Genomic DNA, 27,114 nt, shown 5'->3' with positions numbered 1-27,114 from the left:
ACCATCAGTAAGACGCTGGGCGAGAAGGAGACAACTGTTGGTGCCATAGTAAGAAAATGGAAGAAGTACAAAATGACTGTCAATCGACAAAGATCTGGGGCTCCACGCAAAATCTCACCTCGTGGGGTATCCTTGATCATGAGGAAGGTTAGAAATCAGCCTACAACTACAAGGGGGGAACTTGTCAATGATCTCAAGGCAGCTGGGACCACTGTCACCACGAAAACCATTGGTAACACATTACGACATAACGGATTGCAATCCTGCAGTGCCCGCAAGGTCCCCCTGCTCCGGAAGGCACATGTGACGGCCCGTCTGAAGTTTGCCAGTGAACACCTGGATGATGCCGAGAGTGATTGGGAGAAGGTGCTGTGGTCAGATGAGACAAAAATTGAGCTCTTTGGCATGAACTCAACTCGCCGTGTTTGGAGGAAGAGAAATGCTGCCTATGACCCAAAGAACACCGTCCCCACTGTCAAGCATGGAGGTGGAAATGTTATGTTTTGGGGGTGTTTCTCTGCTAAGGGCATAGGACTACTTCACCGCATCAATGGGAGAATGGATGGGGCCATGTACCATACAATTCTGAGTGACAACCTCCTTCCCTCCGCCAGGGCCTTAAAAATGGGTCGTGGCTGGGTCTTCCAGCACGACAATGACCCAAAACATACAGCCAAGGCAACAAAGGAGTGGCTCAGGAAGAAGCACATTAGGGTCATGGAGTGGCCTAGCCAGTCACCAGACCTTAATCCCATTGAAAACTTATGGAGGGAGCTGAAGCTGCGAGTTGCCAAGCGACAGCCCAGAACTCTTAATGATTTAGAGATGATCTGCAAAGAGGAGTGGACCAAAATTCCTCCTGACATGTGTGCAAACCTCATCATCAACTACAGAAGACGTCTGACCGCTGTGCTTGCCAACAAGGGTTTTGCCACCAAGTATTAGGTCTTGTTTGCCAGAGGGATTAAATACTTATTTCCCTCTGCAGAATGCAAATAAATTCATATACTTTCCACAATGTGATTTTCCGGATTTAATTTGTGATGTGCTATCTCTCACTGTTACCAATAACCTACCCTTCAATTATGGGCTGCTCATGTCTTTGTCAGTGGGCACACTTACAAAATCAGCAAGGGATCAAATACTTATTTCCCCCACTGTATTTCCCTCTGCAGAATGCAAATAAATTCATATACTTTCCACAATGTGATTTTCCGGATTTAATTTGTGATGTGCTATCTCTCACTGTTACCAATAACCTACCCTTCAATTATGGGCTGCTCATGTCTTTGTCAGTGGGCAAACTTACAAAATCAGCAAGGGATCAAATACTTATTTCCCCCACTGTATACACAAAAAGTAGCACATATCAGTTTATCTTGTTGGGCAGACTGGATGGACTGTGCAGGTCTTTTTCTGCCATCATCTACTATGTTACTATCCTGCTTATTTTCGAAGGAGAAGGGCGGCCATCTTCCGACACAAATCGGGAGATGGCCGGCCTTCTCCTGAGGCCGGCCAAATCGGTATAATTGAAAGCCGATTTTGGCAGACTTCAACTGCTTTCCGTCGCAGGGCCGGCCAAAGTTCAAGGAGGCGTGTTGGCAGTGTACCGAAGGCGGGACGGGGGCGTGGTTAAGAGATGGGCGTCCTCGGCCGATAATGGAAAAAAGAAGGCCGCCCTGAGGAGCATTTGGCCGACTTGGTCCCTTTTTGTTCACGACCGAGCCTTGAAAAGGTGCCCGAACTGACCAGATGACCACCGGAGGGAATCAGGGATCACCTCCCCTTACTCCCTCAATGGTCACCAACCCCCTCCCACCCACATTTTTTTGCCAGCCTCTAATGTAATACCCAGCTCCATCACAGCACTATGCAGATCCCTGGAGCAGTTTTTAGTGGGTACTGCAGTGCACTTCAGGCAGGTGGACCCAGGCCCAACCCCCCCTACCTGTTACACTTGTGGTGGTAAATAGGAGTCCTCCAAAACCCACCCGAAACCCACTGTACCCACACAGGCGCTCCCCATTACCCTTTAAGGGCTATAGTAGTGGTGTGCAGTTGTGGGATTTGGTTTTTTTTTGGGGGGCTCAGCACCCAAGGTAAGGGAGCTATGCACCTGGGATCAATTTGTGAAGTCCCTAGGGTGCCTGGTTGGTGTCCTGGCATGTGAGGGGGACCAGTGCACTACAAATGCTGGCTCCTCTCACGACCAAATGGCTTCAATTTGACTGGGTTTGAGATGGCCGTCCTTAGTTTCCATTATCGGCGAAAACCAATGGCGGCCATCTCTAAGGGTGGCCTAAATGTTGAGATTTGGCCGGCCCCGATCGTATTATCGAAATGAAAAATGGCCGGTCAAATTTTGATTATAGGTTGGGAACTATGGGCGGCCCCAGCTGCTCTGTTTTGGGTGTCCTCATTTGGATTAAGGGTGATAATGATAAACGTCCGCAGATGCTCTTCCCATTTGGAAGCTTGCGTTTGCTTTATTGGCGCCTCTTTAAAACAGCTTACTCTGTGCTTGCACTTCAGAGGTATTTCTTTACATTATGGGGTGGTATTTGAAAGCGTTTTAGCTCCAGTTATAGTAAACCTTGTTTTTCCCACCATATGCTTGTGTACATTTGTTTGTTTGTGGTTTTGTTTTGCTTTTAGGGGGGTGGGGGAACCTTTTTGCTAATTCTTGAAAGATAACTGGTGTGTGGGTTTTGTTTCAGACTGGGTGTTAGCTGGTAGCTTAGCATATACTCTGCATTTTCTACATGTGACCAACTATCCATTCTCTACCCTCCAGGAGTTCCTTGCTGTGTGTGATGTGCTCCCTCACTGCCCCCCATTCTCTCTCTCCTTTGTTGAAGCAGGCAACCTCTGGTCCCTTGGAGCCAACAGATTCTTGCACCACAAGTTCAAGGTAAGCTCATACCTGTCAGCCACCTCTTCCCTTTCTGCTATGTAGGTGCTAAACTAACACTTCTTGCATCTTGTAGGACAGCTGGTCAAGAGGATTGCAAGAGACAGCAGTGGACAGATGTCTTGTTCTTTATGGACACACTCAGTTGTGGCTGCCTGTGGGGTGGGGGAGGGGAAGAGGCCCTGAGAATGGATGTGTGCATCCCTCATGGTCAAGGGTTCCCCATTCTCTCTATGTTCTCTGCATTCAAATCTTACCTCTATTCTCACCAGGTTCACGCGTATCCACAGCTGGTAGTTTTTCTCCCGCTTTGCACCTCATGTGTCTCACCGCTAGGTTCCATCCTTCTTTATGTGGTGAACCCCAGTCCCGTTATGAAGTGCCCACCCATTCTCAGGGTTGTTGGGGGTGGGGAGGGGGGGGGGAAGCATATATGACCTGAATGTCTTTTCCACATTATTCAACATAGTCCTACAATCCTCCATAGTTATGGAACAACATTTCTATATTCTATCCTGCAAACTATTTTCAAGGTGGCCACAGGTGCGTGCCTACCACGGCCTTGAGCCCTTAAGTCATGGTGAGGAAGAGGGGTTCTGGTTACAGTTCCTATTCTAAATTACCTGCAGGTGGCTACAGCCCGGTGCCTATATAATTCCCCTAGCCTGTGCCCTTCTGTACCTGATGTATTATATTGTAATTGTGATGAAGTAAACATCCATCTAATGCTTTTACCCTTGGTTTCCCTTCTCTCCTGAGCACTATATACCATTGCTGATACATTCAATGTGAAAAAATGACCCAGCTGTTTGTAGCTCCTTCCTGGCCCTCACCAATGAGGTTTAGTTGTGGGTAAGAGTGTCTGGCGATCAGAGAGCAAACATTGTCTATGCGCTACCTATGGTTATCTGCAAGTTTCTACTTGGCAGATCACTAGTGCTAGACAACATACCTATTATTTACACAACTCTGTGCTGTGGGGCTGTATGGTAAGGAAGGAGAGGCTGGATGGGCATTTGTGTTCCTCAACAGAAATGCCCACCCAGCCATGCAGTTTGGAAGGAACAGGTGGCCTTCTGTATGGCCACAGTTATCACACATATATACCAAAGTTTCTCTGTCACAGGTCACTTGTCATGCAACCCAGATTGCTGCCTCCTCTCAAATCAACCCCAGCATTTGATAATATGTAGTGCACAAAGTAGACAATAGTTGGAGGATCACCATACAGGACTCCAAGATACAAGGTCACCAAACATATAAAGAGGAATCCAATAAAATTTATATGGAAATATGATGTTTGATTTTAACAAAATATTTCTAAAAAGCAAGGAAAAGACCTCAAAACGCCCGACCGCTTACTTTCAGTTTTCGGTGGCTTTAACTGGGGGCGTGGTGTTCATCACTGGTCATAAAAACCTTGCTTGGAAAGAATTATTTTAACTTTTAATTTAATTTCCAAATTTATTTCCAAAAAGATTTTAACAATTTTACACTTTTTTTTACAAAAAAGTTTTTTTTTAAATATATTGACAATATCAATGCTAACTTCAAAATTTATTTAGTTCATAAAAACCTTCACTGATTCTCATGAAGTGCTATAAAGCAGCTTTACAAAGATAAAGTAAAGTCGAGCACTTATCTGTTGCCCGACGGTGGCCCCATCCGCTTCGCTTGTAGTCTTTTCAAGGGCTGTGCTTCGACAGAGAAAGCATTGAGAAAAATGTTTTCCTCTCTCTTGATCTGATCATGGCTTAGTTCAAAGCAACACTAAGCCATGATCAGATCAAGAGAGAGGAAATATTGTCAATATATTAAAAAAAACCTTTTTTGTAAAAAAGTGCAAAATTGTTAAAATCTTTTTGGAAATAAATTTGGAAATTAAATTAAAAGTTAAAATAATTCTTTCTAAGCAAGGTTTTTATGACCAGTGATGAACACCACGCCCCCAGTTAAAGCCGCCGAAAAGTGAAAGTAAGCGGTCGGGCGTTTTGAGGTCTTTTCCTTGCTTTTTAGAAATATTTTGTTAAAATCAAACATCATATTTCCATATAAATTTTATTGGATTCCTCTTTATATGTTTGGTGCACAAAGTTGAGACACACACCCTGTTATATCGAAAAATATATAAAATGGGTATTTAACAAAGAAATAAATAGAACTATTTACAATTTTACAGGGAGGCGTTATTCTCCACCCTGAATGGCCCTCTGCAGCAGGCTAATGAGCAGCACCAGGAGCAGCCTCTGCACACTGAAGTGCTGCTCGTTAGCTTGCCGCATCGCTGACACCTCCTGCAGCAACTGGTTTTGGGTATTGACCAGTTGCTACAGGAGGCGCAGTGCTGGGGGTGGGGTTGCAGCTGGGGATGGGGTGGAGAGGGCGGGGGGGTGTTGGGCTCTCATCATCCCCCTCAAGGGGAGGCATGTCTTGCCATGGATCGGCCTCCTCTTGCCGCTGCCCTGTGTATGTAACAGGATTGTCTTTGAGATCAGCACATCCAACATGGCTTGTATAGTGCAGGAGCTGGCTGGCCTGAGGTGGGAGATGTGGAAAGGTGTGGTGAGCCCTGGGCTATACCCACGGGGTGTGAGATGCATGAGATGACATGACAGGGAACCCTGGATGCTGGTCTGACACAGAGTACACAGGCAGGCCACACTCATTGCTCAGCAGCATGTTTGCATTATGATTTGTGACTATGGCTGGCTGACCATTTTGGGTTTTTGTTTTTTTTTGGGGGGGAAGCACATAACTTTAATATGAGGCAATGACATCCACTAAGAGTAGGACCTCAGGCAGGAATACCATGAAACAGTATCCACCCCAGAAAGAGGGATACAGAAGTGAGGCATGTCATCTCATTCATCTCAGAGGAGCTTAGTTGCAAGTTGCAGCAACACTCACGGGAGGGTAGCTGCAACCTCAGGCCTTGATCTGGGACAGAGGTGTTATGACTTACTAGTTGCCTATTAGCCACATGGAAACTGATATTGTACAGGACATTTGCATTATTAAATAAATACATTTACAAATGAGTACAGGTTCCCTGTTTATAATACTTACGTCGAGCCCTGAGGCGCTGTCTCACTGCCCTGATGATGTCAGGGCTGTGCCTCCTCATGTGGCGGAACCTCCGCCGGAGGGACTTGAGGTCCCTCCGAATGCCAAATCTTCTGCAAGATATGTTTGTACACCAGGAGTCAGGGGATGGCCCTTCTTGCCTTCAGCACACAAATTAATTTGTAAATCAAATAGGAGAGACTCACAATGCTGATTGGGGGGGAGGGGACATTACATTGGTACAGATGATGTCATTGAGGTGGACGTGAGGACAGAGAGTACCGTTTGTGTGCAGTCTTGTAGGGATGTGGGAATGTTTTTGCTTTCTAGTACATAGATTTTATTAATGAATGTTAATGTGCACATATCACTGATTACCCTTCAATGCAGACTCCGGTTTGTGGTTACATTGCTGAGGGAGCTCTTATATGTGTAGCTACAGGAGGGGTCCCTGATAGGCCAGGATGGGGGGGGGAAGCAAACACTTACCTCTCAAACCTGTCCCTTATCTCACCCCAGGCTTGGATGGAGAGAGTCCTGGGGGGCAGGTGGTGGTGGTGGGGAAAAAGAATGTGCCTGTGCTTCAAGCACAGGCGCACAAGGCACAGACTTTCTGGCTCGCTGAAATTTGGCTCCCGTGGAGCCATGTTTCTCAGTGAATAACTGTTGGAAAGCGTGCATCACCTTATATGGATGCCCATGCGTGATGGGCGTCCTTACATGTACAGCACCATATATGGATTATCATCCCATATATGGAGAGGTCAGTATGTGCACGTCTTGGCATCTATAATGGCTCCACACATGGACGGCCGTGATGCATGGACGTTCATGGACTGTCGTCATGCGTGCGAGGCCTACGTGCGGAGTTTTCCTTATATGGATCATTATCAAGTGTGCAAACTTCATATATACACAATAAAGTATGTACGTTCCTTATATTTCCCATAGCTGCATGTTCCGCAAGTACAGTGCATGTAGTTGTGGACATCCAGGTACGGGGAAAATATAAGGAACATCGAGAAGTATAAAGTACAGTAAAGCATTTCTCACATAACTGCCGTATTTCTCCTATACTTTGCCCGCCCGATTTGGCCGTTTTCAACTGCGATAATGGAATGTCTAAGGCCGTCCATTTTCCTATACTTTGGGCGCCCATGATTTGACCGTTGTCAACCGCGATAATGGAATGTCTATAGGTGGCCATATTATTTTTCGATTATACTTACGTACTTTTGGCCGGCTTCGTGAGGGCGCCCAAATTCAGATTTAGCCGACATTTCGATTATGCCCCTCCATGTCAGCATCTATTATAGTGAACTGCTTATAGATCATAGGTAGACACATTATCGGTTTATAATTTTTGGTAAGGTTACTTGTATCTCCCTTTGGGAATAGAAGCATTCTTCATGTTATTAGCCAATATGGTGTCAAATCTGGCTGCCCGATCAATTGATTTCTGCATTTTGTCATTTCTTGGTGAAGAGATGGTAACTATTTGAGCCAAAAATTAGTCACTCCATCTGATCCAGGGCTGTTCTAATTTGGTGCTTTTAAACCTGTTTGCCAAGTGTTTTGTTGTTACTTCAGACCATTCCATAGTTGTAATGTTTACCTGTTTAGTTGGTGGTGTTTTATACTATATTGATGCTCTTTCCCTATAGAACTGTTTTTGTTTTTCTCTAAATTTATTTTGATATTATTTCTGTTTTCTTCATATCTCCACAATTTTTGTGCTTCACCAGTTACTTTCATTTTATTATTGGAGCATATTTGTTTGTTTTGAATCTTCCTCAGTAACGCTGGTGATCTTGAGCCTTTATAGATAGCCACAACACTGCTGCTCGGAAAGATTTTATTTTTCCCTCAATGCAATTTTTCCAAGGAGGAGTTGCCTTCTTTCTTTTTCTTCTGTCCCTACATCATCATTGGTAAAATGTTCTTGGTGGTAATTTTGGCAGCACGGTAGTGTATTTGGTTAACTTCTATAATATCTATAGATTATCTTTCATACAGATTATGACCTTATCTTATTTATTGCACTCTTTACTCTAGTTCAGAGGTTCCCAAACCTGATCCTGGAGGCACATGCCCTATATACTTTGGAGAATTAGTTTTTATGATTTTAGATGCATTGGACTTCTGGACTTTATTGTGCTTGTCATCTTGGTAATGTTGGATTTCAGTCTTCTACCCTTTTTACTGCTGCCTGTGGAAGCTTTTTCCCCCTTTTTCTAGTGATTTGATTTCCTAGAGGACCCCAGTCATTCAGGTTTTCAGGATACCCACAATGAATATTGAAGAGAGAGAGATTTGAATGCAGTGCAAACCAATGTGTGTGTGTGTCCTTCTGCTCCGGCCTCTGTCCGTGCTGCACCGGCGCGCGCCTTACCTCTCTGGCTCACTTGCTGTCTCCTCCCAGTGGCTGTCTCCTCCCAGCAGGCTCCGTCCTCTTGCTCTCTCTCGGCCTCACCAGTGCGCCCGCCCCTTCCTATTGTGGTAGGCTCCTCTCGCTCTCTCCCCCTCTCTAGTCGAGTCCTGCCCATCAACGTTACGACGCCTGCTTCCTCCCCCTGCAGTACCATGCGCGTCAGTGAGTGCGCCCTTTCTGCTTCGCCTCCTGCAGACCAGCACGTGTTTGTCGTGACTCCTCTCACGGCTGACCACCACCACACTCTTCATCCTTGCAGCCAGCCACGCGCTAGTAAGTAGCGCCTTCTCTTCTGCTTCCTGCACTGCTAGTCCACAACACCCTGCCCTGCCAGACCACTAGTCTATCGTCGTCCTCTTCCATCCAGCGGCGCAATCTAATATTTATTAATTGACAAAAAAAAAAACATTTTTCAGGGCATTTTCTGCTGCTGCTAGTTTCAGCCAGGGGGATCATAAATGTGAAAAGGAAGGACGTGAGGGGGGGGGGGGGGGGGGGAGGCAAGATAGAACAGTAGTAGCTCTGGAGGGATTGGGAGAGAAAGGGCAATGGCATTGGGCATGAATGGCTAAATTTCAATCCATCCTGATGCCTGGGTTCGTCTTAACTGTTGTTGTTCTAATCTACCATGGGGAAGCCTGGTGTTATAAAGTTGATGAAATATTGAAATTAAATAGAAGTAGAATTATTATTAAACTCTCCTTTCATTGGGGCACACATGGAATCAGATCTTCATCTGTTTTGTAAAAGTTTACCTTTTTTACACAAATGGATTATTCTGTTTTGAACATGTTTCAGGGGGAAGTGGTTTTATTAGTCAAAATAAATATTTTGTTTCATGCAGATTTCTTTTGTTTATACATAAATGGGCTATATAAGCCCCTAATGCAGCCCATATTGGTTTTCTTATATTTTAAGTGGGGGGGGGGGGGGGGGGGGGTGCAGAGGTGGGGGGGGGGGGGGGGAGAGCCTGTTAAAAATTTACCAGCACGCCACTGCATACAATCCATTCAGAAGTTAAAACAGTTGCATATAGAAAGTGTGGTAAAAGCATCATTGAAGACAGCCTCACAGTCCACCAGAGAATCCATGTTGAAGTAAACAATATACATGTGTGTGGATTACCAACTATATCCGAGACCTAAAATATGCAAGAAACAGGAGCAGACTTAAAACTGTACGAGGAAGTTGCTGGAGGTAACATACATAGTAACATGGTAAATGACGGCAGATAAAGACCTATACGGTCCATCCAGTCTGCCCAAGATAAACTCATTTTACATGGTATGTGATACTTTATATGTATACCCGAGTTTGATTTGTCCTTGCCTTTCTCAGGGCACAGACCGTAGAAGTCTGCCCAGTACTGTTCTTGTACTAAGGTCTGAAGCTAACATCGAAGCCCGTTAAAATTTACACTCCAGCTGATCCCTATCTATTCAGTCATGATCAGGGCATAGACCGTAGAAGTCTGCCCAGCTCCCGTTTTGTTTCCAATTACCGGCGTCGCCACCCAGCAATATAAGCAATTGAAGCAGGCATACATAATTTTCAAATACAAAACAATGTAATCCACTGATGGAAAGCAGCACCTGCCCTTTAACATTTTTCTGCTTGGGAAAAATGTAAGCTGTTAAAATTAGAACGCTAAAGTTTTTCTCTTTTTTTTTTGGGGGGGGGGGGGGGGGGGAGGGGCCGGGAAGTGTTGCTAAACATAATTTTAGAAAAGGGTTGATTCAAGTAAGCTTTTCTACACCTCCCCCCTCCACACAACTAGATCCCTGTATGATGGTTATAACTGAAGTCCTTTTGAATTTGAATGTGGATACATTTTCCTATAGTTTGATCAATTCTGCTTTAGATGTTGAAGTGAAAAATTAAAACCCAACACAAACCCCTCACAAGTTGACATGCAGAATAACTTTACAAGTCAGAACCCTTATGACATTTGACCATAATTAAATAGGTTCTTACTTTAGAAGAGCTACACTCCTCACCATGGTATGAAACAATTCCATAACATGTGTTGAAAATATGAAAATATACTTTATTTGCACATGAAAACAGCCTCTAATTCAGTTCTTCAGTCAGTCACACAAGGAAAAAAAAAAAAAAAAGGTTTTCTTCTTCGTCAATCATCCTACTGGTAGGAATGCAACTCATCCGAGGAATCCAACTTTCTGTCGTTGCTTTCCCAAGCTCTCTTCTTTGTTTAAGATCTCCTGCAGTGACACATGCACTGCCTTGCCAACTCGTTTCCCAGTCTGCCAAAGAATGAAGAAAAAGAGGGGGGGGGGGGGGGGGGGGGGGAAGATGAGGCACAACAGATATTTATGACACAATACTAATTTAATCCAGAGTCTAGCCTCTCTATTATCAGCTAACAACGCAAAAGCACACCATAAAGGATATCTCATCTACTTTGGGATCCGAAGCTTTTTAAAATGGTTCTGCTTCAAGCACATGTACACAGACATTTTTGCAACTGCAAAACCTTGTCACCAAAGTTTGAACTATGAGAGTTTCAAAAGATAGCAGATCTTAGAGATAAACAGAATTTTTTGAAGGAAGAGTAATCGTTTCCTTCTGTTCCTCTATATTTCCAGCTAAAATGGAACCTGACTGGGTCTGGTGCCATCAACCTTAAGGGTAAAATACCTTTGGGTATATTTGAATTATCTTATTCTTATCCCTTTTTTGTCTGTTTTAGGTCAACCCAGGAGTCACACTCTCCTGTGTGCAACTGTAGTTTTTGAGCCGATTGCTAGGTACTGCAGTTGCAAGATGGCTGGGACTTCCTCCTCTGCTCCAGGGGCTATGAATGCTATCTCCAGTGCATCATTTGTCATAGCTGGCCCAGACAGAACAGCCAAGTCCTCAGCATAGCAGCACAGCATCACCACCAAAGGTGTCCCAAAGAAGATTCTTAAAACAATGTGATTTGCTTTGCACCCATATCAAACAGGATTTTGTCTAAACCATAATACACTTTCAGGGAACTCAGTCACAATCTTTTTCTTTCACCTGTGGGGTTCCTCAAGGGGTCATTTTGGCACCCAACCTATTTAACATATTCCTGTCTCCATTACTTACTTTAATACATTCTCTTTGATCTATTTCATATGCTTACGCCAATGATAAACAGATTATTTCTCTGACCCTCTTGCTTTTCAATCTTTCAGCCAGAAAATCCAAACTATTCCCTTCTTTTTCACTATCAAGGTCTTAGGATTCCATCTTTACCACTATCTATAGGAGGGGTTTCACTATACATTGTTCAATCAGCAAAGGTGCTTGGAGTAATTTTTGATTCAGGTTTAACTTTTTGTCGTTTATCTTAACTGTGGTTCAAAGATGTCTATTTTGCTACGTTTACTTTGTTCAGTCAAATTGTTATTGCATCTGGCAGCTCTTCATATTCTGATACATGCATTCATCATCACTTCATACTGTAACGTTTTAAAGTTCCGCAGGGACGGAAGCGGTTCTGTTGGTTTCCCGTGGAAGTGTACGTTGCATTTGTGCCAGCCTCTCACTTACCAAGTACCAAGTTCTTTGAGTGCTGTCTCCTCCTTCTCCTTGCTTTAACAGCACAGATGCAGAAAGGCATCGGATGAACACAGAGGATCTCTAATTAGAAAATGGAAGTATAAAAAGACTATACTTAAATGGCTGCATGTGTGTGGATGTGTCGAGTGATGCTTAGATGGTGACTCCAGCTGTTATAAACTAGGGCCGATACTGGGTAAACTTGTATGGTCTGTGTCTCATATATGGCAATTTGGTTTAGGAAGGGTTGGAAAGGGCTTAGACAGGAACTTTAGTGGTTGGAACATGAGGATACAGCTGGACAGACTTTTACGGTCTATTTCCCGCAAATGAGAAGACAAATAAGCTAGAGTGGGCTTCGACGACAACTCCAGCAGTTGGAACATAAGGATAGGGTCAGGTGGACTTCAATGGTCTATGTCCCAGAAACACCAAAGAAAGACTATAATCAAGTATATAATATCATGGTCATTGCTGATTTAATTATGAATTGATAATCAGCGTGACTACTGTGCATACTGGACCATTCAGATTTTTATCTGATGTCACTATTAATCCTCTCTGCTCCCGGGCTGATGCACAGACCTCAGCTCTGACACAAGCACAAGCATTAGATGTCACCTGACCTACTGGCAACCATTAACTTATTGCAGGGATGAGTGGAGACAGGTTAAATTATTGCGGGGATGGGAAAGAGTTCTGTCCCCGAGCAACTCTCTAGTCCCAAGTTCAATTCCTGGACAATCCCTTTCGCATCCCAGGTTTGCAGGGGATGCTGCAGAGGCAGTATTTATAGCGACTGCAGGGAGGGAGTTACATCATTACTAAGAGGTGATAGCTGATGGTCAGAGTTACAGCCTACAGGCGTTTGGAAGCAGCAATGGTGAATCACTCCTGGCTTCAGGACAGTTGATGCAATGACCAGATTAGAACAATGAAAGATCTAATAAAATAGGGGAAAATGAAGTGGAAAATAAATATGAAAGGTGAAACCGGCAGACAAAAAGTATTAGTGTTACATCCCTCTCTTCCAATCATATGATATAGACCAGAGCTTCCCAAACTGGGTTGGGAGCCAAATGGGGTCATGACTTAGGTGGGCTCTCCATAGATGCATCATTCTGCACCACTGGGTGGTGGTGGCAGTGTTTCCACACAATTTTATTTGGCCACTATTATGGCGCCATGGTCACAAAAAGATGGACAAGCACAGATACAGACCAAACCAATTAGGGTGTTGGATAGAGAATGTCACGGGGACAAAGCTTGTCCCCATCTACATGGGCTCTGTCCCCTATGCCCAGCTTGTCCCTGCGGGCTCTGCTCCTATCTGCACAAGCCTCGAACACTTATGATTTTATATTTAAATCTTTTATTAAAGTGTAAAAAAAAGAACAATATTCTGAACAACTGTTTATCAATCACAAACAGAAAACAACAACAACGGACCACTGTATTGCTCCTCGAATACTATGTGCAATTCTAGTCACTGCATCTCTAAAAAGATAGCAGAATTAGAAAAGGTACAGAGAAGGGAGATAGAAATACTAAAAGGGGATTAGACAACTTCCCTATGAGGAAAGGCTAAAGTGGCTAGGGCTCTTCAGCTTGGAGAAGAGATGGCCAATGGGAGATATGATAGAGGTTTATAAAATACTGAGTGGAGTGGAACAGGTGGGATCTTGCCAGGTACTTGTGACCTGGATTGACCACTGTTGGAAACAGGATACTGGGCTTGATGGACCTTCGGTCTGTCCCAGTATGGCAACACTTATGTTCTTAACTGAAAATAACCTCCCCTCCCGCCCCACCACCATACCATCCTCTACCCTTCCAATCCCAAAAATATTTGACTTCTGTTACTCCAAGGAACCCAAGTTCACTGTTAAAATGTCCAAACAACCCACTCTGTGTGCCCTAGTGGGTGGAGAAATATGCCCTATGAATGATTTTTTTAAATCTGTGGATGAATACTAATTCAGGATTCAGTCTAGCTCTCCTGTCTTCTGCAGTCCTTCCTACAATAGAAAGATGTGCTGGTAGCAGGAATGCAAAGGATCCCTTGCACAAACCTTAATCTGGGCATTTTTATTCCACTTTACCAAAATGGCTCAAAGCAGATCACAATCAAGAAAAATAATCCCTCTTATATCAGTAAATGTCCCTAATAATTTTAACATTCTTTTAGATCTAAATACCTGTCAGATATTGAGTGAAAAGATAACCTTTAACAATTCTCCTAAAGGGGTGATAACAAGAGAGATTATGAATATTACAAGTGAATTCATTCCACAAAACAGGGCCCCTGCCAATCATAGTAACATAGTAGATGACGGCAGAAAAAGACCTGCACGGTCCATCCAGTCTGCCCAAGATAAACTCATGTGTATACCTTGCCTTGATTTGTACCTGTCTTTCTCAGGGCACAGACCGTATAAGTCTGCCCAGCAGTTTTTCCTGCCTCCCAACCACCTGTCCCGCCTTCCATCACCGGCTCTGGCACAGACCGTATAAGTCTGCCCTCCCCTATCCTCGCCTCCCAACCACCAACCCCTCTTCTCCCCACCTGCTCTGCCACCCAATTGTAGCTAAGCTTCTGCTAAGACATCTGCTAAGTAGCTGATGTCTGACAAGTTGATATTGCTGGAATATATAGTTTAATTTCTTGAGTGGAGCGCAACACCATGGAAGGGGAACAAACAAGAATTGTTTCCTGAAGATATTCCAGAGCTAACCCATATCAAATCTTAAAAACAAAACAGCAATACAGTTTGAAATGAATCCTAGCCTTTACTGGTAACGAGTGCAACTTAATGAACAAGGTGGAAGTGTATCATTAAAATTTCCACCCAAGATCAATTTTGCTGCCACATTCTGTATAATTTGAATTTGGCTTATTTCTTTTTCAGGTAATCCCAAAAGAACGATACTGCAATAATCAATCTCACTCAGTACCATAGACTGCATAATTGTCCTAATTTGAGACAACTCTAAAAATGGTTTAATTTGCCAAACTAATTTTAGTTAAAAAAAAAAGATTTCCTAACAATTGTATTCACTTGTTTTTCCACGGTTAGAGTACAATCCAAAATAACTCCTAAAATGTTGGTATCCTTTTGAATTGAGATTTCAGTCAAGGCTAATTTTTTTTTCTCTTGTGACAACTTCACATTTTTACCTGCTACCCATAACTTATTTGTTTTATCCGGATCAATTTTCAGACCATTTACAAGCAACTATGTCGAAAAAGGATCGAACACCTCTCTATGGGAAGCATTAAAGATATATCATTTGCGTAGGAAAAGTACGTTATGTCAAAAAGAAAGTTGTAGTTTGCACAGATATACATTTAAAAAAAAAAAAAAAAAAAAACTGGAGAAAGTGGCGAGCCTTGTAGGCCACTTTTGGCCAGCAGTTTTGCTTGTTTTTCCAAAAGAGGAAAACGTCATCTATATCACACGAACATAAATAACTCTTCAATTCATTAACAACAGTCTTCAAAGGAGGCATTGTTAAAAGTCATTCTTTTGGGGGGGGGGGGGGGGGGGGCTTTCCTGGGAGCGTGGAATGTGGAGGATCCTGAGTTGTCAATGTTGATGGACTATAGCCTTCCATTTCAAGCTGGTTTTGGTAGAACCTTTTCAAAAATTTGGTTGCCTGTGTTTTTACATCATCTGGAAAGATAATTAGATTCTTTCAGATGTTTAGATTTATTCCAGAACTTGATACACTGCCTTTACTTAAAACAAGGTCAAAGTGGTTTACATAAAAAAATATTTCAACAGAGACTTAAGGGGTCTTTTACTAAAGGTTAGCTCGAGTTATCTGCAGCAGGTCCCATTTTATTCCTATGGGCCCTGCTGCAGATAACTCAAGCTAATCTTTAGTAAAAGTACCCCTTAAGCTCTTACAAGATGGCTAGGAAACACTGTATCCCAAAAGCGGTCAACATTATTGCTATTTTTGCCTCCGACTTTAGACAGATATCCAGATCTATAAGAAACCAGTTTATTGTGAAAGATGCCTACAGGTTAGCTCCAGGTGTACAAACTGAGAAGTTGTGGCAAGGACTGAGAAGCATCCACGACGAGGACTACATCACAGCAGAGCCTCTGGCTTTGGTAATGTGGCCATCTTGGTTCAGTTTCTCTTTCCCAACTGCCAGATTTTTAAAAATCTGTCAAACTAGCTATGGAGGCAACAAAAAGCAGAAACAGCCAAACCAGACACACGCCTTACCTCTATCATTTCAAAAATACTCTCAGGATCCAGGCTTCCTTTGCCCACTTTCTTCATGCCTGTGAGCAGGCCTTTACTGGTAACAGAGACAAGAAGACTAGCCAGAGTGCAAGCCTCTTCTTGAAGCGTGGCATCAACCACATGCCTGTGACCGATCTGGAAAAACAATCACAGCAGATTCTTAACTACAATAGAATCATTTACTGAACTTAACTCCAAATCTTCTGCTCTGAAGGTTCAATGACTTCACATGTGCCCTTGACATTAGAAGGGGATATGAGATGAGCCATAGATATGAGAACCATTAGTTTTGAATTTTACATTGTTTTCATGGCAATAAAAGTGAAGTACACAAAGTATAAGATTAACTCCCTCCCTCAGGACCAAACATTTTGACTGAACTTGAAAAAGAGAGTGTTTAATCAAAAATGTATTTAGTCCAATAAAGAGGTATTAGATTTTGTTTGTTGCTCTTTAGTCAGCTTCAGTGCACAGAAATAACATGCAGCCACACATAATTCTGACTTTAAATGCATGTTCTATCAAGACAGTACATATGTTAAAAGTACGGGCATGTCACCGACAATCAAGCTTCCTTCACTGTAAGATTTTCCTACCAAGACATAGAGTAAACACTACCACTCAAGCATCTTAAGTACAGAACAAAAATCTGGTACCTTATACTCTTCAATTACTACCCTGCCTAACCTGAAAGGCAGACCTTCCTTCAGTCATATAGCTCTCTGTAATGATGCTGTCTGGCATGAACAAAAGAGAATCCAACAAGCGTGGAGAACTCAAGAGATCCCACGGAGAAACTCAAGTCAAGGAGGAGCGTGGGAATGAAAACCAGGATATCCAGAGACAGGACCACAAAAGATCTTGAGTGAAACAGTATTTATTGAAAATCAAAACGACTCAACACAATGCTGTGTTTCGGCCAGGCCTGCATCAGGAGTCTGTATATTTGTTTCGAAAAATGAGAGTTCAGGAATCATGGCGATTAGCAAGATTGCTATTGCTTTTCTCATCATCCAGTCAGAATCTTACATCAATGGTCTTTTTAAAGACCATCACAGCTAATCGCCATGAAACATGAAATCTCATTTTTCGAAACAAATACACAGACTCCTGATGCAGGCCCTCTGGCTGAAACACAGCGTTGTGTTGAGTCATTTTGATTTTCAATAAATACTGCTTCACTCGAGAACTTGTGGTCCTGTCTCTGGATATCCTGGTTTTCATTCCCACTCTCCTCCTTGTCTGGCATGAACAAGCAAGCATCGCTGCAATATGCCTGCTGGTATCTAGGTACTTTTCTCCATCTTTTCTAAGACACAGGAATCTGCAATTAACATAGGGCACAGGAACTGAACATGAGGACTCATGTAGTCCACAAGGTCAGTTACCAAATAGCTGGTTCCTGAATTATATGGAGCTAAGCCAGACCTGGTTTTTCCTTCATTGCATGCATGAGCTTGCACTTCTATTTTCTTAGAACATGCCACACTACAAAGGTTTATAGATGGATTAGGAGGGTGGTAAAACATGGACTGGCTGACCAAGGATATAAAGCTATCTTACTATTAATAAGACATCAACTAGAGTGGACTACATTCTCCATTAATGTGAGCTACACCACTATCACGTCAACGAAAACTGGAGGTCAGATGATACAAAAGTTATCTACATACAGGCACAGAGGTACTTGAATTTCTTGCCTGAACAGATCTTGGATTTCAGGCGCTTGGATTTCATGCAAAAACACATATCTTCATTTTACTTTTGTATGTACATGGCAATATTTTATTGAAGTTTTATTTTATTTATTTGGATTTTGGCTTACACCTTTTTCAGTAGTAGCTCAAGGTGAGTTACATTCTGGTACACTGGTTATTTCTCTGTCCCTGGAGGGCTCACAATCTATGTTTGTACCCGAGGCAATGGAGGGTTAAGTGACTTTCCCAAAATCACAAGGAGCAGTAGTGGGTTTTGAACCAGCCACCTCTGGATGTCAAGGTGGGTGCTGTAACCACTAGGCCACTCCTCCACTCCAAGGGTGGGCCATTTCTATCAAATAGATGTCCAGAAATATAACAGTTCACAGGAAAACCCACAAATAAGAGAAAGTGAACCCCCCTTCAGAAGCAACCCATCTCAAACGGAAGTTACTTACTTTGCTTAAAGTGATAATGCATGGTACATTTTCCACATTGAGCCGAATGCAGTCATATGGGTCATCAGAGAGTTCAATCTCTTTTGATCCTTCTTCATCTTCCAAAATACGGACTTTAGGTATCCTATGGAGAAAGAAGACAGCATTCCCAGAAAGAGAGAGAATATGAGACATTTGGGTTGACTGTATACCCTACAACACTCTGCTGTAATCCTTTAAGTCTGTGCCTAACTAGTATCTGCACTCACCTTTGCTAGTTTTCTTTGACAGAACCATTCTTAATCTTTTGTCCTCCCACCATTCCACAAAACTTACCATTTACGACTGTTCAATGCTCCACATCCCTTCTTTAAATCCTAGCTTAAAATAAACCCTCACCCTATATACTGTGTAATATTTGAAAGTGCAGATGTACAACCTGACAATTAGAATGGAGCATTTCTAAAACAGATCTTCCTATATCCCAGTTAGCATGAATTTTAGAAGAAAAATTACATTCATATGTTTGTTTTATTTGGGACCCAAAACTTTGCTGTTCCAATCAGCTCTTGTGTGTCAGGTAAATTAGAACTTTCTTGCAAATTAATCTCTGGAACACAGTGAGACAGGCTAAAAGAATTAAAATACACTGAAATGATGGTGAAGTTTTACCTGCCACAGGGCAAATATTAACTCTTATGAATATTTTTTGAAATACTGCACATAGCTCTCTTTTAAAGCTGCTTTTGCACCTGGTTTTGCCTTTCTTTCCCTTGTCCGTTATATCTATACAACAACGAGCATAGTCTGATTGCTTGAAGACCATTTTTTATCTGTATCACAATCTCAACTTAATTGTACCATTTCTTTATGCTTCTGCAAACCACATTAGAAGATAGTATTAAATTTCCTGTTCTTGTTCCATATTATTCAATCAGCCAAAACAAAGCAGATATATTCCACAGAAGGAGAAATCTTAAGTCCAGCCACAAATAGATTTATTGAAAAATGACTCCACTCGGCCAAGTTACGGCATTCACGCCTTCGTCAGGGATCAAAAGCACAAATGTGCATGCTACCACCGCTAGAGAAATAACGAATACACACTATTCTGGCAGCAGGCACATTTGTGCTTTTTATATCCACACAACTAAAAATAGAAAAAAGTGTTCTATTTAGAATTCATTAACTGGAATACGCTAGCTTTGGGAAATGTCTTGTGTTCAGTCTAAGAGGAAATAAGCATTTCTGTTTTTGTTTCTTCGGTGTTGCAGTGCATGTCAATTTTGACTTCTTGGTGTTCCCAATTCAATTTGTGTCTTCATATTTCAAAAAAAGGGGAGCTCGAGTCAGCATGGGTGATGAGAAGGCAAGAAAGCAATAATGGCAGAAGGGAGAAGTGCAGGTCAATTGCTGGCTACAGGAGGAAGCTGGGTGGGGGGGGGGGGGGGGGGTGGAAGGAACAGAAATCAGGTGGCAATGACAGGGTGGAAGGGGAGTGGTCAGGTATGGACAGACCCACAACAGCTGACTAGGGCAAATAAGTTGTCAAGACCATGCAGTGAAAAAAACATGGAGAAAATGCCTTGATTCAGATGGAAAGAAACCCTCAGTGCAGGCAGCTATGATGTGAGAGATAATTCAAAGTAATGACAGCAGCATTTGTGTATTAAGAAGCAGGACACTCATCAGGTGGTGAAAGCAAAAGTGATCCAAGACTATCAAAGCTCAGCAAAAAGACTACATGAGACCCACTGTCCACTGCTAGAGGACATGGTGCAGGAACGCTTCTGCCTGAAGCTGTGTCAGGGCTATGTCAACCCAGCACAGGTATCAGCTCCGATTCCTGTGGAAAAGAAAATCTTTACACACCACAGCTCCTCCCTTCCTCTACCAGTACAGCACACATATATAGCATGACACTATCTATATTTATATAATACTCCCATTACTACCCACCCCCCCCCCCCAATACAGGTGAGGTGGTGCAACTAGCAAAACTGCACGTCACGCCACCAAGTACAGCTGACACTACAGAGGCAACCCACACTGGTCTTTCTACTCAGGTATCATCTCAAGAGTGTGATGCCACTAGTTCCTGTTATCCTTTATGACATTTGGTGGAACACAAGGAGGGACAACCAAACTTCACTTTGGATCAGAGCTACCAGTTCTAGTGAGTGACACAATCACATCCCCAGAGCCCAGTACACTCCACCACACAACTGGAAGAAATAATTCCAGAGGTTATCCAATGGCACCAAGGGCAAAATCAGAGCATGCTGCAGGGCTGATGGTTTCCGAGAAGCAGCAGCAAAGATAACCTCTAGGCTATCTGAGGAAACACCTGCAGGTGTCACAAGCACCCCTGGAAGAAGTTGTCGAAATCAAGTCACAGCCACCTCCTTTCATGCTCCCTACATCCTTACCAACTTTCACCAACTGAGATACAACAACAGAAGGAGAAGGAGAACATGTCAGAATAAGAGTTGGAAAGGAGTGACTTGGTAGAGGCTGGGTCACCAAATTCTTCCTGGTTGAGGTTTTTAAATTAAGTTGTCTGGGCTAAGCCCTAAGTGAAGATCCTGTCTGAAAGCTCCAGTCTGTGGTGGGTCCTGTATGATTATCTTGCCTTAAATTTCCTTCTTTTGGTTACATCTCTAGAACATGATGCTATAAAAGCAGGGAAAATGAGGACATTCAGGATGTTTCCATGGTTGCCATCTGCATCACTGAAGAACTGCAAGCAATGGATGAACCTCAGCAACTTGACTCAATGAAAACTGGTCAGAAGTGCTGTTGCCTATGGAGGGTAGTGCCGATTCAAGTCTTCTTTCAAACAGTGGGACTTTAAAGAGGACCAAGTGCATGCTTAAAAAAAAAAAAAAAAAAGTGTTTTAAGGGAGAACAGCATTTAGTGTTGCCCCATGTTGTCTCTTCAATAATTGATGGTAAGCACTTCTCTGCGGTTGTCTTGCCGTCATTTGTAGATGTTACGCTCCTTTGAACTGGTTCATTTGCAAGAATTCTGGATCTCAGATATCATCCATCCTGCTGCTGGTGGGTTTTTTTTTTCATATGCTGGTCTTGCTGTTACTTTGTGCTGCACCTGCTACGGAGCAAGTTTTACTCTTCTCAATGCTAAACTGTTGCACTTTTTTTTACATTCATCCTGGCTTCTACAATTTGGAGTACAGTTAAGGGTCTTTTGATTATGTCATTATAATCTAAGGTTACAACTCTAAACAAAGGCAGAAAACTCTAACCACCTTACTGGGTAACTGAGATGGGCCATGCTGTCATTCACTATATTACTAATAAGATTTAATTTTAAACAATGGACTGTTGTGATCTGACTTCTCTGCACTGATTTGTCTTTTGACAGCATCTGTGCCATTCGTTGGTCGTTGGTTGAGATGCTGCTACACTCTTAAGAGCCTGGACATTTTTTTTCTGGAATCTACTCTTACAGGTGCTGCAGATCATGGTATATTGCTACATGAACTAAAATGATCCTATTTGTACAGTGACTCGACTTTGAAATGCTTCTCCGTTTGTACATCACTATTGCTCAACATGCTTATTACATCTCTATGTGTTTTTTTTTTTTAATTTAACAATTCAGGCCAAATTTTGTTTTACTTAAATTATCTGTTTTCTTTTTGTTACTTATCTGGTTGGGTGTACTTTCCATGAGATCTCATAATGTTTGGTGTTCTTTCCAGCCAGAACAAAAACATGTATGTCCTGGCCAGATGATATGTGTGTCCTGCTTTGGAGGGCATCCATTACATATGCCAGGGCTGCTCAGAAGGAAAAACCTAGAAGCAACATCTGTTAGGGGGTGCATCAACTGGGCCACTTTCTCTAAGGGAACCTCATGTGCCAGGCCATATTTTGTGTTTTTCCTTTCATCAGAGGTGCCCAAGGCTTCTCTTTTTTACTTAGTTAGCTCACACCTTTTTGGTAATAGCTCAAAGTGAGTTACATTCAGGTACACTAGCTATTTTCTCTGTCCCTGGAAGGACTTACAATCTAATGACCCAAAGGTCAAAGGTAAGCGCCCGCATTTATCTACATGAGATAATAAGAATGCAGATCTCATTTAAATTATATTTAAATGAGCTCTGTGGTATTCCATCTGTATGATCAGAGCACTGCGCTCTGATCATACGGGCAGAATAACACCTTAACTGTACGCCAGTTCAGAGCTGGCATTAGGGTTAAGGCCTCTCTTCCTCTCCCATTCATGCCAAGTGTCAGTTCTGGGGGGGTACAGTGGACCCCTGGACCCCCTCCAAAGACAAAGGCCTGCCCTGGTGGCCTAGCGCCCCCAAAAACGCTGACCCAACTCCCCACCCCCTGACAGCAGAGATGGCTGGAGGTCCAGTGGACCTTCAGCCCCCACCTGGTGATCTAGCGGCCCAACCCCCCGGAACCTTGGGTGACAGAGGAAGGAGTAGCACTCCCTCCTCCTTCCAGTGCCACCTCCAAAATGGCGGCAACCTACCCTGTGCATCCTGGGATGTGCTGGGCGGGGCTTCCATACCATATAAGGGAAGCCCTGCCCAGCAGATCCCAGGATGCACTGGGCAGGCCGCTACCATTTTGTTGGCAGCGCTGGAAGGAGGGAGCGATACTCCCTCCTCTGTCATCCAAGATGGGGGGGGGGGGGGGGGGGGCGTTGGACCACCAGGTCAACCGGACCTCTAGCCCATATCTGTATGTTTGACAGGTCTGGGATTTTTTTTTGACAGCCCGGACCTGTCAAACAATTTATGCAGGAGGATTGTGCCTTGGCGCAAGCCCAGGCACAATCCTCCTGCGGAAGCAGCCCGATGCATGCTATTAGTTCTGATCATTGGGGCGTTGTTTCCCCCATGCTGTTCCGGTGCTAATTTTACAGAGCTGTTCAGAACAACACGGGGAAACTGATCATTGGGTTCCAAGTTTGTATCTGAGGCAATGGAGGGTTAAGTAATTTGTCTTAGATCATGAGGAGCACCAGAGTGATTTGAATTAGGCTACCCTGGTTGGCAGTCTGGTGCTCTAACCACTAGGCTTTCTCCTCCACTGTTCAGCTCTGACTCGGTACCCTCTGTACTACTTACTTCACTTCCAGGAATGACAAAGATTCAGCACTAACCTGGAAGTAAAATCTGTGTTAAAATTAAGCACACTGCTGCACTGGAAGTAATTTCCTACATAGCTCAATAAAATCCATTTCCATGGTTGTATGGTGCTTTAATTCGTTCTAGGTACAGAGTTCTTACGCACTAAAACTCATTAGAAGTTACATAAGTGCCCAAAAGATCTATGCCAAACCACAGTTTTATGCTGGCTCCTAGGTTCCTGAGTTATTACAAGCTTCTAATGAAGTTCAAACCAAAGCTAATGAACCTTCCCTTGTCAGTAATTGAGTGACTGCTTGTTCTTAGAGCACTGGGAAAGGGTGTGGGAGTGTTTTGCAAAATGGATCATCTGGATATTATTTTCCTATGTATTACAAGACTAAAAGGTCAAATGGAAAATAATTCAAAACAACCTGACCATCTGCAGGCAGATTCAGGCACATTCCTTGTTTAATATATGCTTGTCCTAAGATGACATACTTGGAGACTGAACCCAACCCCATCATTATCCATAAACCACATGCCAGGACACCAACCGGGCACCCTAGAGGGCACTGCAGTGGACTTCACAAATTGCTTCTAGGTGCATATCTCCCTTACCTTGTGTGCTAAGCCCCACAACCCCCCCCCCAAAAAAAAAAACCCACTCCCCACAACTGTACACCACTACCATAGCCCTAAGGGGTGAAGGGGGGCACCTATATGTGGGTACAGTGGGTTTCTGGTGGGTTTTGAAGGGCTCACAATTACCACCACAAGTGTAACAGGTAGGGGGGGGGGATGGGCCTGGGTCCGCCTGCCTGAAGTGCACTGCACCCACTAAAACTGCTCCAGGGACCTGCATACTGCTGTCATGGAGCTGGGTATGACATTTGAGGCTGGCATAGAGGTGGGAGGGGGTTAGTGACCACTGAGGGAGTAAGGGGAGGTCATCTCCAATTCCCTCCAGTGGTCATCTGGTCAGTTCGGGCACCTTTTTGAGGCTTGGTCACAAGAAAAAATGGATCAAGTAAAGTCGGCCAAGTTTTCATCAGGGATGCCCTTCTTTTTTCCATTATTGGCCGAGGACGCCCATCTCAAGCACGCCCCAGTCCCGCCTTCACTACGCTGCCGACACGGCCCCGTAAACTTTGGTCATCCCTGCAACGGGAAGCAGTTGAGGGCGCCCAAAATCGGCTTTCGATTATGCCGATTTGGGTGACCCTGAGAGAAGGACGCCCATCTCCTGATTTGTGTCGGAAGATGGGCGCCCTTCTCATTCGAAAATAAGCCTGATAGTGTCATCCCTCCACCCAGTTTTTTTTTTGTTGTTACATTTGTACCCCGCGCTTTCCCACTCATGGCAGGCTCAATGCGGCAGGCAATGGAGGGTTAAGTGACTTGTCCAGAGTCACAAGGAGCTGCCTGTGCCGGGAATCAAACTCAGTTCCTCAGTTCCCCAGGACCAAAGTCCACCACCCTAACCACTAGGAGTTGATCTGTCCTCTCATTTTAACATACAGAACAGCAACCAGAGCAGATCTGGAAATCTTTATTGAAATAGACCCAACATGGCCATGTTTTGCCAATTAGGCTACATCAGGGGTTTTACAAAACACCGACAAGGAGTTGATGCAAGGTGTCCCCTAGCTAGTAATTGCACATCCAAGACTGCAATTGCAACTTCTGAATTTCACAAATGAAAGCAGAGCAACAGCTTCTCAAATCCATGTTTTATCCCCTGTGAAAATGTTTTGTAGGTGTGTATTTTTTACAATGTACAGTATATGTGCTTCAGGAATTCACTCAAACATCTCCCCTAAACATGACTAGATCCAACCCCATGCAAGTGCACACTTTTGTCATAGTGGCACTGGTATGTATGGGTCAATTCTATAAGAGGCTTTATATGCATGAAACAGTGTTAGTAAGTTATTAAGGGCAATATAGAAATGAAATGAAAATGATCCCCTAACAACTATCTCTGTACATGAAGATATCAAGGTGCAGTTAAAATCACCTTAATTTACTGAGGGAGTCACCAACTGGCAGTAGTTCAGTAGCACAGGTTTCCAACTCCCACAGAACAAAATCAAAACTTCAAAAGCAGCGTTATTGTTCTGTCCTGGAAGCATTTGGCCACTTCTCAAAGGCACTGGTGCTAGCAGTAACGAACTGCCCCTCTCCCTTCCCTTTGAATGACATCACCCACTGCAAAGACCCCTCCAAGTTCTTCCTCCTATTCCAAACTGACTCCCAAGTAGTTAAGTACTTCCCCCCTCTCCACTGCAAAGGTCACCCAATTACATCCCCTTAAGTACAGCCAAAGCAGCCCCCCACCCCAGACCAGTATTGTCTAGTGCTCTTTTCAAATTCTCTTTTAGCCGTGGGTGGAGCATGTGCATCTTATAGAATACCATCCATTACACACATTGCCTTATACCTGCTACTGACCTGTCGTGAGTGGGTATGCTTAAATTTGCCTGTACACTAATGATTTATAATGGCATAGGCCAGTGGCATAGCCAGACCTCTGCCCCACCCTACCCCACCTCAAAATATAAATACTTTAGCTAATGAGAATCCCCACATACTGTCAGAAGGTGGCCAGCAGATCTCCCTTTTACCAAGCTTGACAGGCAGCAGCAAGGTCCCTTAGCCACTAATGCCTGCACTATATGCATGCTTAGTTGTCAGGGGCTCAAGGATGCTTTCACGGACTGCAGAGCTTGGTAGAAGAGAGTTCTGGCTGTCTTTGGAGGAGGTCCTCAGCTGAAGATCTGCACAAGCTATACAGCAAGGGTCAGGACCAGTAGTAGACATGCTAGAGCCCAGGTCAGAAAATAAAGGAGAGCCCCCATTCCCGATCCCTTCTCCTCCCTGCAACCCCTCCAATTTCCCCACCTGCCATTACCCTCACCAAATATAGAACAAGGGATCATAAACTAGAAATAAAAATATTTAGACAAAAAACAGAAATGCATTTCACAGATCACAATACAAAGACATTTGTTATGCACATTTCCCACAGCTAACATATTCCATTCAAAATATTCAAAATAAAATGCCTTTTTCTACCTTTGTTGCCTGGACATTTTATTGCTTTCAAAAAGGTAAACATAGGAAGTCAAATATGTTAGGGTCAGCTTTAAAAAAGGAAGCTATGATAAAATGAGAACGGTAAAAAGAAACTTAGAGGAGCGACTGAGAGGGTAAGAAACCTACAACAGGCGTGGATGCTGTTCAAAAACACCGTCCTGGAGGCCCAGGCCAAACATATTCCACGTATCAGAAAAGGAGGATGGAAAACTAAATGACAACCGGCATGGTTAAAAAATGAGGTAAAGGAGGCTATTGGAGCTAAAAGGAATCCTTCAGAAATGGAAGCAGGAACCGAATAAAGAAAATAAGAAGCGGCATAAGGAATGTCAAATCAGATGCAAAGCGCTGATAAGAAAGGTAAAGAGGGATTTTGAAAGAAAGATAGCGCTAGAGGCGAAAACTGATAGTAAACATTTTTTTAGATACATTAAAAGCAGGAAGCCAGCAAAAGAATCAGTTGGCCCGCTGGATGACCGGGGTGTAAAAGAGGCAATCAAGGAAGACAAAGAAATAGCAGAAAAACTAAATGAGTTCTTTGCCTCGGTCTTCA

General features: G+C 43.4%; 1 protein-coding gene across 1 annotated transcript; it reads right to left on the bottom strand.

Moving 5' to 3' along the window:
* Positions 1 to 10,443: 10,443 nt before the first annotated feature.
* LOC115472734 (exosome complex component RRP42-like) lies at positions 10,444 to 19,177 on the bottom strand. The gene is made up of 4 exons (XM_030207157.1): positions 19,104 to 19,177; positions 18,373 to 18,496; positions 16,197 to 16,352; positions 10,444 to 10,672 (listed from the first exon to the last, which is right to left on the bottom strand). Exons 1-4 carry the CDS (start codon positions 19,175 to 19,177, stop codon positions 10,568 to 10,570), a joined length of 459 nt encoding a protein of 152 aa, XP_030063017.1. The 3' UTR covers positions 10,444 to 10,567.
* Between the last annotated feature and the right edge of the window lie 7,937 nt (positions 19,178 to 27,114).

This window comes from Microcaecilia unicolor, chromosome 1, assembly GCF_901765095.1.
Source record: "Microcaecilia unicolor chromosome 1, aMicUni1.1, whole genome shotgun sequence".
NCBI lineage: Eukaryota > Metazoa > Chordata > Amphibia > Gymnophiona > Siphonopidae > Microcaecilia > Microcaecilia unicolor.
The sequence above is the reverse complement of the archived record's forward strand: the minus strand, read 5'-3'. Positions and strand labels throughout refer to the sequence as shown.

What these genes read in the sequence shown, in the direction of transcription:
- LOC115472734 (XM_030207157.1), bottom strand. Translation starts at nt 19,177, where the DNA reads ATGGTCTTCAAGCAATCAGACTATGCTCGTTGTTGTATAGATATAACG. An exon ending in GGAAAGAAAGGCAAAACCAG is followed by an intron (nt 18,497 to 19,103) that starts GTGCAAAAGCAG and finishes CTTTCTCCATAG; the next exon opens with GATACCTAAAGTCCGTATTT. An exon ending in GCATTATCACTTTAAGCAAA is followed by an intron (nt 16,353 to 18,372) that starts GTAAGTAACTTC and finishes TTGTTTTTCCAG; the next exon opens with ATCGGTCACAGGCATGTGGT.